Source organism: Ictalurus punctatus, chromosome 23 (assembly GCF_001660625.3).
Source record: "Ictalurus punctatus breed USDA103 chromosome 23, Coco_2.0, whole genome shotgun sequence".
Taxonomy (NCBI): domain Eukaryota; kingdom Metazoa; phylum Chordata; class Actinopteri; order Siluriformes; family Ictaluridae; genus Ictalurus; species Ictalurus punctatus.
In genome coordinates, this window is record NC_030438.2 from 3842501 (window position 1) to 3855563 (window position 13063).

The 13063-nt window shown below is 39.0% G+C and overlaps 1 protein-coding gene across 2 annotated transcripts in view; it reads right to left on the reverse strand.

The window, feature by feature from the left end:
- Positions 1 to 13063, reverse strand: part of ncoa2 (nuclear receptor coactivator 2) — a 69755-nt gene that overhangs the window by 18702 nt on the left and 37990 nt on the right. For both annotated transcript variants that reach the window (XM_017453360.3, XM_017453361.3), the window contains exons 5-11: positions 10734 to 10837; positions 4135 to 4312; positions 2415 to 2582; positions 1426 to 1527; positions 719 to 859; positions 166 to 313; positions 1 to 36 (exon numbers count right to left, since the gene is read on the reverse strand). The exon at positions 1 to 36 is cut by the window's left edge and continues 1036 nt beyond it. In XM_017453360.3, the coding sequence (XP_017308849.1) occupies positions 1 to 36; positions 166 to 313; positions 719 to 859; positions 1426 to 1527; positions 2415 to 2582; positions 4135 to 4312; positions 10734 to 10837 (877 nt within the window). The remainder of the gene's footprint in view (positions 37 to 165; positions 314 to 718; positions 860 to 1425; positions 1528 to 2414; positions 2583 to 4134; positions 4313 to 10733; positions 10838 to 13063) is intronic.

Consider the following 13063-nt stretch of genomic DNA (forward strand, 5'->3'; position numbering starts at 1 on the left):
CCCAGTTCTTGTGCCATGCCACATACAGTTGACTCTCTGGGGAAGAGGGAGAAATATTGAAATAAATAAGTAAATAAATAAATAAATAAATAAATTCCAAACGATTATCCTGGTACACGAACACACACTGTATCGCACACGCACACGCACAGACACACCGTGTACCTCTGAAGAATGTGTAGTGACATGTAAAGCTGCGGCTCGTTGGTGGCCGGAGAGCGGACGAGTTTGCTCTTGGTGTGAGCCGAGACGATGGTGCCGTCAGAAAGCGAGAACCGATAGATGGGACTGAACGCCTGGCCCTGTCTCAATACTACACACGGGAGACAAACAGCTTGAACACACACTCCGAAAGTGCTAGGAAATACTAGGACCTCTTATCATTTCATTATTAAATGAAAAACTGTACGTTTCAATACATCGGACTGTTAGACTAAGTAAAACATCTCCACTTCTCAAAGCAATCGAAAGCAAAAGCTCAGTAAAAGTATTTATATGCAGCGCACTAGGGAAGTTCAGATATGAATAAACAGACCAGTTCCTAGAAAGACTCACTTTATACCATCATCAGCGCTTTACGATAATGATTCGATAATTGATGTTTTTTTTGTTTGTTTTTTTTTAAAAAAAAAAAGGACTGTGGATTTTGGACCTGGGTGTACATGCATGTTCACAGCATTATTTTATCGTTATAGTGAAATTAATTCGTTACAAAGACCTTCTTGCTGGTGACGTTTGGCATACGAAATATCTCCGTCGTTCTGTAGGTGAAAGCGCTGGATACACCTCCTTACTAAGTCTTCCCATCCAGGCTTCATAGAGGCTCGTAACATCGTGGTGTCCAAGGACGTGATCTTCCCTGCACACACACACACACACAATAAGATTCTTTCATGTTCGGAGTTTTGTAACTTGTATACTTGTTAACCCATTTCAAATTAAACCACAAAACCTTCCCATGTTGGTATAATTTGAATTGTAGGACAGTGCGGTTGAACCTGATTGGTCAGAAGGTGTTGATTAATTTTCTGTAACGGCAGCTTTGACGGCAGTACCGGCTATAACAGTAACTCCAATTTATTTTGGGAATTCGTATTATTATTTATCTATAGCACCACGTCGTCCCCCAAATGTTTCATTCCTTAATTGCTACTGACGACATAATATGTGCTGACCAATCACAGATTTCGCTTCAATTCTCGATAAGCAGAAGTACGTACTGGACAGGCAGGGTGTCGCTTTTGCTCTCTCTTTTCTTACTTTCTTTCTAGCCGGTGTAAACACAAGACTTTGTACAGCTAAGACACCTCTATATCAAGCTTATTCAAATGCTTTCACTAGTCTCGGTCTCTGGTTCTTTCGTGGCTGTAAAGTGACTCACTGTGGTGTGTGTATGCGTGTGCGTGTGTGTTGGCATGGTGTTACCTTGGAGATCTTGCCGTGTGGTGAAGCTCTCGTGTGTGGGGAGCATCGGTCGCTCCTTCAGAGGTACTCTCCTTGCTACACAGATCAGACATGACTGCAGATCTGCAGAGAGAGAGGGAGAAAGAAAGAGGAAGAAACAGAAACAGGGGTTTGTTTAAAAGGACAGGCAGAGATTTGACCCCCCCGATCAATAATGAATGATATGGTGGCCCTGTGATCTGTGTGTGTGAGAGAGACTGTGTGTGTGAGACTTTGTGAGTGTGTGAGAGAGAGAAAGAGAGAGAGAGAGAGAGACCAACAGGAGCTACTTGACAGAACGTGACCTTTGAGCTGTACGTTGCCCTGGCGACGCTGTAGACATCAAGTTAGAGAATCCATCAGTCTCACACACACCCACGCCCCCCTTATCACATGACACGGATTCTATTCCATGCTTTATCGCACCTACTGCTTTCAGTAAAATCGTGGTTTATGTGACATGAACACTCTGTGGAGCTACTGCTAATATTCATTCTTGGCTCATGAATGTTCAATACGCATTTGATAGATTGAAAGGGTGTGTACAAGGTAAGGGTACTTGACACACTTGTGTATACTACTGCTCAAAAGTGTGGAGTCCCAGAGCTACATGAATAGTCACTAATACAATGTTACAACAGGTTTTATATCAATCATAGGACGCTATCAGGAAAGATTTGTGTGTGTGTGTGTGTGTGCACGCGCGCTGATAAAGATTGCAGAACAAGGCAGAAAGCTGTACAGCCTCAAGAGTAATGTTTTATCAGTGATTAAATCTAGCAGCGTATTCTCTGAGGAGAAATGACTGTACAGTGATAATAATAGCATTATGTTGTTGTACATTATTTATTATTTTATTACTTATCGTGTACGAGGAAACAAACTGCGCACGCTCTAATTCCTGACCCTCGCGCTTACTTGCCGAATAAAAAGAGCTCGTGGTATGTGATTAGCGAGTCGTGTTTTCTCACCCTCGCCCTCCTCTTTAATGGATTTGGGTTCTGAGACAGTGAAACACTGCATGGTTTCATATTTCTGTGCCTCCTGCTCCTGCGCCTCCTCTGGGTTCACCAGCATGCGGCATGTAAACGAGTGACTGTTCCTCCTGGAGCCCTCGCTCGACCATGGGACGCCATTCACTGACACACAGCAACATTGGAGAATAAATACAGAGAAACAAGAAGTAATAATAATCTAATAATTACATTATAAGCTACAATACATACTACACTATAAGCCAATCTTACTATACTTCTATATGTTATTATTCTTTAAACTACATTACAGTACATTATATTATAATGTAGCATAAACTGCCATATTTCAGGTTAATATACTTATAATATTACAAATTATACTTAACGTCACACTATAAGCTTACTACACTCATTGTGTTACCATACTAGCTATATTATAAGCTAATATACTAACTATACTATACTTTTTGTTCAGCTCGTAAGTCTCTACAGCATAAGCTAATATACTTATCATGCTAATAATAACTACACTGTAACCTGCTATATGTACTATATTAAATGTTCACTATGATCTGCAACATAAAATGGCAATCTACTGCAAGTTACTATAATATAATCTAACAAACTTAAGCAATATAAATGACTTTATTTAATAAATGTAACCTTAATATATGTTGCTATAAGCTAATATACCTACTATACTACAAGTTATGATACTTACTGTATGTTATAATAGTAGAGGCTGATAAACTATATGCTAATGTACTTACTATAAGTAACTATACTGCAACCCACAATACTTACTATGTTACCTTAGTATATGCAGCTATAAGCTAATATACTTAATATTCTATACTACTATACTTACCGTATAAACCTACAAATACTTACTATAAGAAACTCTATTGTAACCTGCTATACTTACTGTATTATATATACATGATCCGCTATATTAAATGATAAAATTCTTGCTATAATTTACTACATTGAAGCTAATGTACTTATTATACTATAAATTATTATACTTACTAGATGTTACCTTAGTACATGCAGCTATAAGTTAATATACCTACTATACTTTACAATATATGTTACTACTACACTTACTGTACAAACCTACATATAATTTATTAGACGATAAGAAACTCTACTGTGACCTGCTATACTTACTGTTTATTACGTATATACATGATCCGCTATATTAAACGGTAATATACTTGCAGTAAGTTACTATACTTGAACCGAGTGTATTTGCTATACTATCAGTTATTATATTTACTATATGTTACCTGCTAAGCTAATATACCTATTATACAATATACACACAAGTTACTACTACAGTTACTGTATGAACCTACATACAATTATGATACTATAGGAAACTCTACGATAACCTGCTATACTCACTGTGTATTACATATATATACATGATCCGCGGTATTAAACGGTAATATACTTGCTACACGTTACTATACTTCAATCTAATGTACTTACTATACCTGCTATATGTTACCTCAGTATATGTAGTATATAAAATTTTGCCTACTACACTAATATTTATATATATATATATATATATATAACTTAAAGATCCTCGATCACAGTTCCATATAATGCTAATTCTTCACTTACGATAAGGCAGTCTAGTATAAGAAATGTCCACCAATTTTTTAAAGAAGAAGGCAAGAGAGGAGAGTGTGAGCTGTTTGTTTACCGAGTGATTTAGGCAGCAGGTTCTTAATAAACTCTGTGTGGTCTCCTACGTGTAAAATGCTGTAAACACTTGTGTTCATAAGCTCCTCCTGATTGTAGCGCAGGTACTGGGACACATTTTCCGACACAAACACAATGTTCCCCTCCATGTTCACCACAAAGAAGAAGCCATCCAAGGCCTAGAACAGAAAAAAGAATCAATTTAAGCTTAAATCTTAAAATAATCATAAACAGAACATAAACTAGGATATGCATAAGAGCATAATCATTTACAAGTCTATCAGCAGGAAGCCGACAGCACATGATTTATTACACAGGAATAATTTCTCACACAAACAGGCAGAGAAACGACGAGAGAAAAGAAACAGCCAAATATGTGTGTTTGGTGTGAAATAGTGTGGCTTTGGTGATCGGGTACGTCAGCCGTTTGATCTTTTCCTAAGTAATGTACAGTTCCATCCACTAATATTGGCACCCTTGATAAATATGAACAAAGAAGGCTGTGAAAAATTGTCTTTATTGTTTAACCTTCTGATCTTTTGTTTACAAAATTTACAAAAAATTCTCTGCTCTCATGGATATCAAACAATTGCAAACACAACACAGGTTTATGGGAAAAAAAATCTTATTAAATATTGGTGTGCAACAATTATTGGCACCCTTTTAGTCAATACTTTGCACTACTTCCCTTTGCCAAGATAACAGCTCTGAGTCTTCTCCTATAACGCCTGATGAGGTTGGAGAATACACTGCAAGGGATCTGAGAGCGTTCCTCCATACAGAATCTCTCCAGATCCTCATAATTTCGAGGTCCATGCTGGTGGACTCTCCTCTTCAGTTCACCCCACAGGTTTTCTATGGGGTTCAGGTCAGGGGACTGGGATGGTCATGGCAGGACCTTGATTTTGTGGTCAGTAAACCATTTTTGTGTTGATGTTGATGATGTTTTGGATCATTGTCCTGCTGGAAGATCCAACCACGGCCCATTTGAAGCTTTCTGTCAGAGGCAGTCAGGATTTCATTTAATATCTGTTGATATTTGATGGAGTCCATGATGCCATGTATCCTAACAAAATGTCCAGGTCCTCTGTCAGAAAAACAGCACCAAAATATTAAAGATCCACCTCCATATTTAACCGTGGGCATGAGGTACTTTTCCATATGGCTACCTCTCTGTGTGCGCCAAAACCACCTCTGGTGTTTATTACCAAAAAGCTCTATTTTGGTTTCATCTGACCATAGAACCCGATCCCATTTGAAGATCCAGTAGTGTCGGCACACTGAAGACGCTCGAGTTTGTTTTTGGATGAGATTAGAGGCTTTTTTCTTGAAACCCTTCCAAACAACTTGTGTTGATGTAGGTGACTTCAGATTGTAGTTTTGGAGACTTTCTGACCCCAAGACGCAACTAACTTCTACAATTCTCCAGCTGTGATCCTTGGAGATTTTTTGGCCACTCGAACCGTCCTCTTCACAGTGCGTTGAGACGATATAGACACATGTCCAATTCCAGGGTGATTCATAACATTTCCAGTTGACTGGAACTTCTTCATTATTGCCCTGATGGTGGAAATGGGCATTCTCAATGCTTGTGCTATTTTCTTATAGACACTTCCCATTGTGTGAAGCTCAACAACCTTTTGCCGCACATCACAGCAACATTCCTTGGCCTTACCCATTGTTATGAAAGACTAAGTGAATTTGCCCTATGTGTTACGTCATATTCATATCCCTGTGAAACAGGAAGTCATGGTTGAACAATTTCCTGTTCCTAGTCACCCAGGTGTACTAAAACAATTAAAAATATCAATGGGAATATACTTCAAATATCTTTTTCTCACATGAATTCATAGGGGTGCATAATTGTTGCACACCTATATTTAACAAAGATATATATATATATATATATATATATTTTAGATAAACCTGTGTTGTGTTTGCAATTGTTTGATATCCATGAGAGCAGAGTATTTTTGAACATTTTTTGAACAAAATATCAAAAGGTTAAACAATAAAGACAATTTCTTCACAGCCTTCTTTGCTCATATTTTCCAAGGCCGCCAATATTAGTGGAGGGCGCTGTATGTAACCATGTGGGAAATTTTACTTCAATACATAATACCTTGTTTTACAGAGAAATTCGCAAGTTATTTATGATTACCTACTTATTTGAAGTATACTCCCTTAATGCAATGTTAGTAATATTACAAACGTTATTATCCGAGGACTGAACACTATAAACTATTTTCTCTGCCTTACTCCCCCCCCCCTTTTCTTTGCCAAACCGTTCTACGAGGCACACCTCATCTCAGCTGTGATGACTTACTGTGATACTAACACACACTTTATCTTATAATCTCCTGTTAAAAAATAAGCTCATCACAGTGTTTGTTATTGGCTGAAGGCAGTAGGGATGATACGGCAGAGCATACCTCAGAGAAGTGTACTCACTGAGTCAATATCAGCTTCACGGTTATAACGACAACAATTAACCCTGAGTAAATAGGTAACATTAGCAAAACGTCTTTTCTGTAAATATATCCTGACCTTGTTTCCTTAGACGTTTAAGTGGCAGACATGAAAGCAGGTAAAGTAGCTCTGTGTGTCTGTATGTGTGTGTGTGTGAGTGAGAGAGAGAGAGAAAGAGAGAGTCTTAAGACCTGCAACAGCTGCTCGCCCTCATTCCCAATGCAGATTACAGGCTGCAGCTCTATCAGTGTGTGTCCTATGTACAATGTGTGTGTGTGGGTTTTGAAAAGTAGCACTTGCGGTGTCTGACAAGGACAAGTCGGACGAGTGTTAATTGAAGGAGCGCCGCATCAGTGAGCATATGTGTTCCCTTCTTAGTGATGCTCTTTCCCATTGCCCCAGGCTGCCTCTACAGATCTGATAGAAACACAGCTGATTGTAAATCCCAAATCTCTCATCTCTTTATCTTACACTGTCCACAGGTGTCAAGTTGCATTTAATAGGCTTTAAGACCTTTTAAAAAGCTACTTAAAATTCAATTAGGCAGTTATGATTTATGATACATGAAGCAAAAACACTCTAAAAAAAAAAAATAATAATAATAATAATAAAAATATAAAGACAAGAATAGAAAACTTCAAAACCTCAAAAGATACGGCATTGAGTTTAGTTCGTGTTTCCTCTTTTTAAGAACCTACAGACACTCTGTACTCTATGACAAATCAAATTAAAAATCCTGATGGAAACCTCAAAAGCTCTTGTCCACTCTTGGGAATCCTCCTGATACATGTGTGTGTGTGTGTGTGTGTGTGTGTGTGTGTGTGTAGGATTGGAAATAAGAGATGGAGGAGGAAATGTGACACCGCTGAGATCACAATTCTGCTTCAGATTTACAAACAATAGCCATTTCTTAATAAATGTTTAATGTTTCTCTGTGGTACAGTTAAATGGTAAAATGAAGAGAAATGCAGGAGGAGCAGGAAGACAGATAGAGGGAGAGAGAGAGAGAGGGGGAGAGAGAGAGAGAGAGAGAGAGAGAGAGAGAGACGTGGCCTCTGATGATCATGTGTGGTGTAGACGCACACAGTGCTGACTCCACCTCTACCAATTTACACAACAGCATGTTCAGAAATGTGCTGATAGATGAACGGTAGAAAGAACAGGCCGCTCGGCTCCGTCCCAATTCGCCACCCCATGGTGCTTACATAACCAGCTCATCTGCAGAGGGGAGAACGATCGAGCTGCCAGGCTGAGTGGCTTCGACGCACACACTTAACAGAACAGAGAGGGCAAACCACACAAAGCACACGCATGGATCCAGACCAGCTAGATAACAGTTCAACAAATCAAATGAATCAAAATCGATGAATGAAAGTATGTTAAATCAAATCTGCCGAATCAAATCCATCGAACCGGACTAAAAGTAAGTCAATGGAATCGAATCAACTGACTCATGACAATCAAATCAAATCTGTGAAATCAACCGACCCAAATTAAGTTCATTAAAACTTTTTTTTTTTCCGCCAATTCCCATCAACTCGCTTTCACCTATCGCAGGAAGGGAGAAGCCCGACACGTGCACCCTCTTTACGATCTGTCGCTCGTGCTATGCGACAGCACAGCGTAACACGCTCAGAGGAAAGCTGTATCGACACGCTTCCTAATACTGTGCAGGAAATAAGCAGTGGACGCGTCGACACTGTTTTCGGTGAATATATTTCGAATGAGGTTATTCACATGGAAATTTTCACCAGGCATCAGCATGATAATGATAATGAGTCGTTATTGATCACATATACATATGCACAGTGAAATTCTTTTCTTCGCATACCCCAGCATGTTAGGAGGTCGGGGTCAGAGCACAGGGTCAGCCATGATACTGGAGCAAGAGAGGGTTAAGGGCCTTGCTCAAGGGCCCAACAGTGGCAGCTTGGAAGTGCTGGGGCTTGAACCCCCGACCTTCCGATCAGTAACCCAGAGCCTCTATCTACATGCTTCCTAATACAGTATATGAGCAAACAGGCGGCCATGATTGGCTAGTGTCGCTCTGAATAACAGGTGAGAGAGTAACACCATCCCGCCCACCCAGAGAGCAAAGCCAGTTAGTTACCCAATCTCAGACTCTCAGCCGCATTTTAGGGATTCAAAACGACTGCCGCATCCCAATTCACCTGCTATCCGTCCTAAATAGTATTCGAGATTAGAATTTGTGTGTCCCAAATGGCAGCATGTTGGAAAGAGTATCCCAAAGGTACCCGGACGGTCTTCTATTTCCGGTAGATTTTCGAAGTGTGGATCCATGATGCGTCTTCAGTATTTAAGCGTAAGAACTTAAGCGATATGAAATATAAAAACAAATGTAAAAAATAATTCCACGGCAAGGGTAAATGAAATGATAAAGTATCAATTATATTAGGAATAATGAATGACGAAAAGCTTTGTTTACGGTGACGGTGTGCGTAACTAGGCGACAACGTTCTCATCCGTTACACGACGTGTTAGTATGTCCCAGTACTTGCATGCTCTTTTGCTACACACTCAAAAGTATGCGCTTTTTCTTTCCAAAAGAAAGAAACAAGTAAATAAAATACATACTTTTTAGTGCACAGTTTAAGTAGGTGAACGTAGTGCCACTCGGGAGCCAAAACTGAATCAAGCTAATTAAATGAAGTCAGTCGAATCATTACGATTAAATGAAAGAGTCAAGAAATTCATATCAAAATAAATGAATCAAATTACCCAAATCGAATCATCTCAATCAAGTCATTCGAATCGAGACAACTGAATCAACTCCACTGAATTTTTGTCGCTGTTTTCTTTTCACAGTTCCACCTCATACATGATTCATTTATAACGTCTGTTTGATTTTAGTCTTATATGTAAACCGCAAAGCACTTTGAAAGCACAAAAGCAATGACGTTTAAAAGTATAAACATTTATATTATTTTCAATAATCATATTATCAGTAATACAATTAAGAATACTACTTTGGCCACCAAGTGGTGAAAGACCAGCTGTGTCTCAAATCACATACTACATCTTCACGAGTGCGCAATGTGTTCACACTGGGAAATTCAGTGAAATATTGGGCACTATTAATACCCAAACGATGTGCTAAATCTGCAGATAAACATTTCCTGCGCGATACGTTCGCAGCTGCTCTGCATAGCGGAAGCGGTGGACCATAAGACACAGCTGTGATTTACATTTTTATAAAACAGTCAAAAACTCCGCAGCAGCATGGATGGTGTTCTTGTGGCGGTGCGCCTCAAGGATGTGAGATACCACGCAATGACCATTTCTGTTTTCTGTCCTTTTTTCTCAAATTTTAGGCTACAGCAAAATACTACACAGTCAAGTAGACAGTACGGCAATGCAACTGCTCAGTGTAAGATTTGAGACGGACCCAAGGCCTTTTTTTTTTTTTTTCCCCCATGAGTTTAATTAGTTACTGTCAAGAGTGCAGGTGTGTATCATCCCTCTATTCTAAAGTCTCTCACAGACAGACGGAGAAAGAAAACACAGAGGTCATTTCTAGCATCCGCTGTGTGTATACATCGATGCTGGACCTCTCGAGCTACAAATATTCCCTCATAAGCCGTGTTGTCCATATTTGTATCCAGCTCAGCCAGTTTGCTTTAATATTCAACATATATTCATCATTACAATCTCTGGGTAATCTGATTAATTACACACACCCTCCTTCAATAATAAGTTAATGTTTATTTTTAACCAAATCCTATCTTTAAATTTGAGAACTGGATGCTTTTAATACTGAAAAAAAAAAAAAAAGAAGATATTATTAAAGCATATTGGGATTTCAAAAGAATGAGATAATTGGGCGTGACCTAAAGATAAGACCGTATAAATAGGGCATCGAGTCTGTGCTTAGATTCAGATCACTTTGGGACGTCTCACTGATTGGATCTCATGTTGTTTTTTGAAGAATAATCTGGATTTTCGCTTCTCACAGGCAAAGACTGAATGGAGATCCAGCTTTCTCTTGTCCATACATAACCTCAGGTGTGTGTGTGTGTGTGTGTGTGTGTGTGTGTGTGTGTGTGTGTGTGTGTGTTTGCACGTGTAACAGGGTCATTCCAACTCAGAACCCACATGCGGGAACAGACCCACCTCCAGCATCATTGGTCCGAGGGCATCTTTGTCAATAACACTTTGACCTGTTGACGAGACATCGGCCTTCTGCACCTCGTCCTCACTGCACACAGCCGCTTTCTCTGAGAGACACACAGACAGACAAAGGCACACTTTAGAAAGTCAAATCCACCTAAATTTTACAGAATAAAGCAATGAAAGGGTTTAGTGTTACTAAAGGGGGGGAAAAAAATATTTACAACTAAAATAGGGGTAAAACTACATACATATTAGAGCCTAGTGTGCACACTAATAAAGAAAGGGATTTTTGTTTAAAAAAAAAAAAAAAAAAAAAAGGTATGTGACAAAAAAACAGATGATTTTTCTTCCTGTATATAATGCATTTGAACTCTAAATGTTAAAGAAAGGAAAGTTTTCTAATCCTAATCCATAATACACTCTGAAGCATGCTTAAAATTAAAGCAAGGTTGCTTTAAACGAACTAGCCTAATCTAGCTGCGTTAGCAGGCTAGCGAAAGTTTGTAGAGAAAACAAGCTAGCAAACTTGGCATGTTATTCTTTACTCAGTGTTAGATAATACACACCAAAGCTAACATCAGTTACTTTTGTAACTGCTAAAAGAAGGAAATTTAAAAAAAAACAACTTATTTACAAAAGTGGTATTTGTTTACAGTGTGGTGAGGGAGCACCAAAATGGTGGCTAAGTGGCCTCACAGAGCTAAATGCTAATGCTCAAAACATCAATATCTATGGGCAAAATCTCCAACATAATTCAAATACAGCTGGAGATTTCATTTTTCAAGTTAAGAGAGTCAGTGACATTATCTCCTGGATGTTCTGTGAAGTGTTACTCGAAAAATCATTAGCTAGCTAATCAAGTTAGCTAGCCCATTTTCTGCATGTTAACTTACTAGACTGAACTATTTGTTTGACACAAACAGTTCATTAGCTTCAGTCTGAACTGTTATTAGATTGAGGAATTGACTTTGTAAATCCTTCTTGGCAGATTTTGTCGAAAATCTAAAGCACAGGTCTAGGTAATGAGGTGTTTGACTAGCCTGTTAGCAGGTGACGAACACAACAAAGGCATAAGAAACTACATATCAGAGTGGACCAAGACTCAGATGGCAAGACTTTCTGCCTTAAGCAAAAATATTTTCTGACTGAAATGCCATATGATCATAACTGAAGAGTTGTTTCCATGTTTTTTTAAATTTTTTTTTTAGTGTAACGTCAGTGATGCGTATTTTAGAGAGGTGTAAATGAAATGTGGAAAAATAAATCAAAGGAATGGTCAATTAAATTATACAGTATAAATTATATAAGGAGTAATGAATGAAGAAAAGCCGACATGCAGTGAGGAGTTTGTTTACGGTGACGGTGTGCGTAACCAGGCAACATGACGTGTTAGCATGCCCCAGTACTTGCATACTCTTTCGCTACATTTTCCTTCACAAGAAGAGTACACGTAGGCGAATTGGGGAAAATGCTAAATGCTTTAGGAGTTTCTTAATTAGAATTTTGATTAGGAAAAAAATAAAAAGATACCCACAATATCTCAGAAAAGTGTATTATGACTATTTAAAATACAACATTCATTCATTTTATCAGGGTCATCGTACTGCCCAGCTCTACTTATAAAGCATATGTTAAATAAACAGACCAGTATAAACTGGCCAAAATGAAGGACAAAGCCATTCGGTCTACGTGGAACTCTTACACCTGCTAACTTCCGTAGTGCTCTTTCTGTCACCTGCTTAAGCCTCGAATATGGCTGAATAGAAAGATCAGGGAGTCACGATTTGTTTCGTGATGACTGAAAACGAATACATTAGGAGCTATGATGTTTTTCAGTGATGGTATATGCTCTTGAAGAAGCCATATGTTGCATTTAATAAGAATCAGAGCTTAAGACCCAGTTTTTGAAAGTGCATGAGAGGTGCTCTGAATCTTCTCCTCTACACTGTGCAAGCTCATCGCATATACTGCGTCTAATGCTCATCTGATTAGGTTAATCAGCATCTGAGGGAGTCGGATGTAGCAGGAATGTGCTGTCCAGATCCTGATTAGCAGATTAACTGCGCTGGGATGATGCGTAGCCATATGACAGAGCTGTTTCTATGTGTGTTTGCGAGCGAGTGTGTGTGTGTGTGTGTGTGTAGCAGCTGCACTAGAGGCTGTGTGCTTTATCACTGAGTCTCTCCTCCACTATTTTACTCCCACTGGATCTTTGACGCTCGCTTTGCTCTACGACATGATGACGCCACTCGAAGTGCACTGATGAATCACGGGCCGTGTCCCAAACCGCACGCTACCACACTGAATATAAAATCTAAATCGTATTCTGT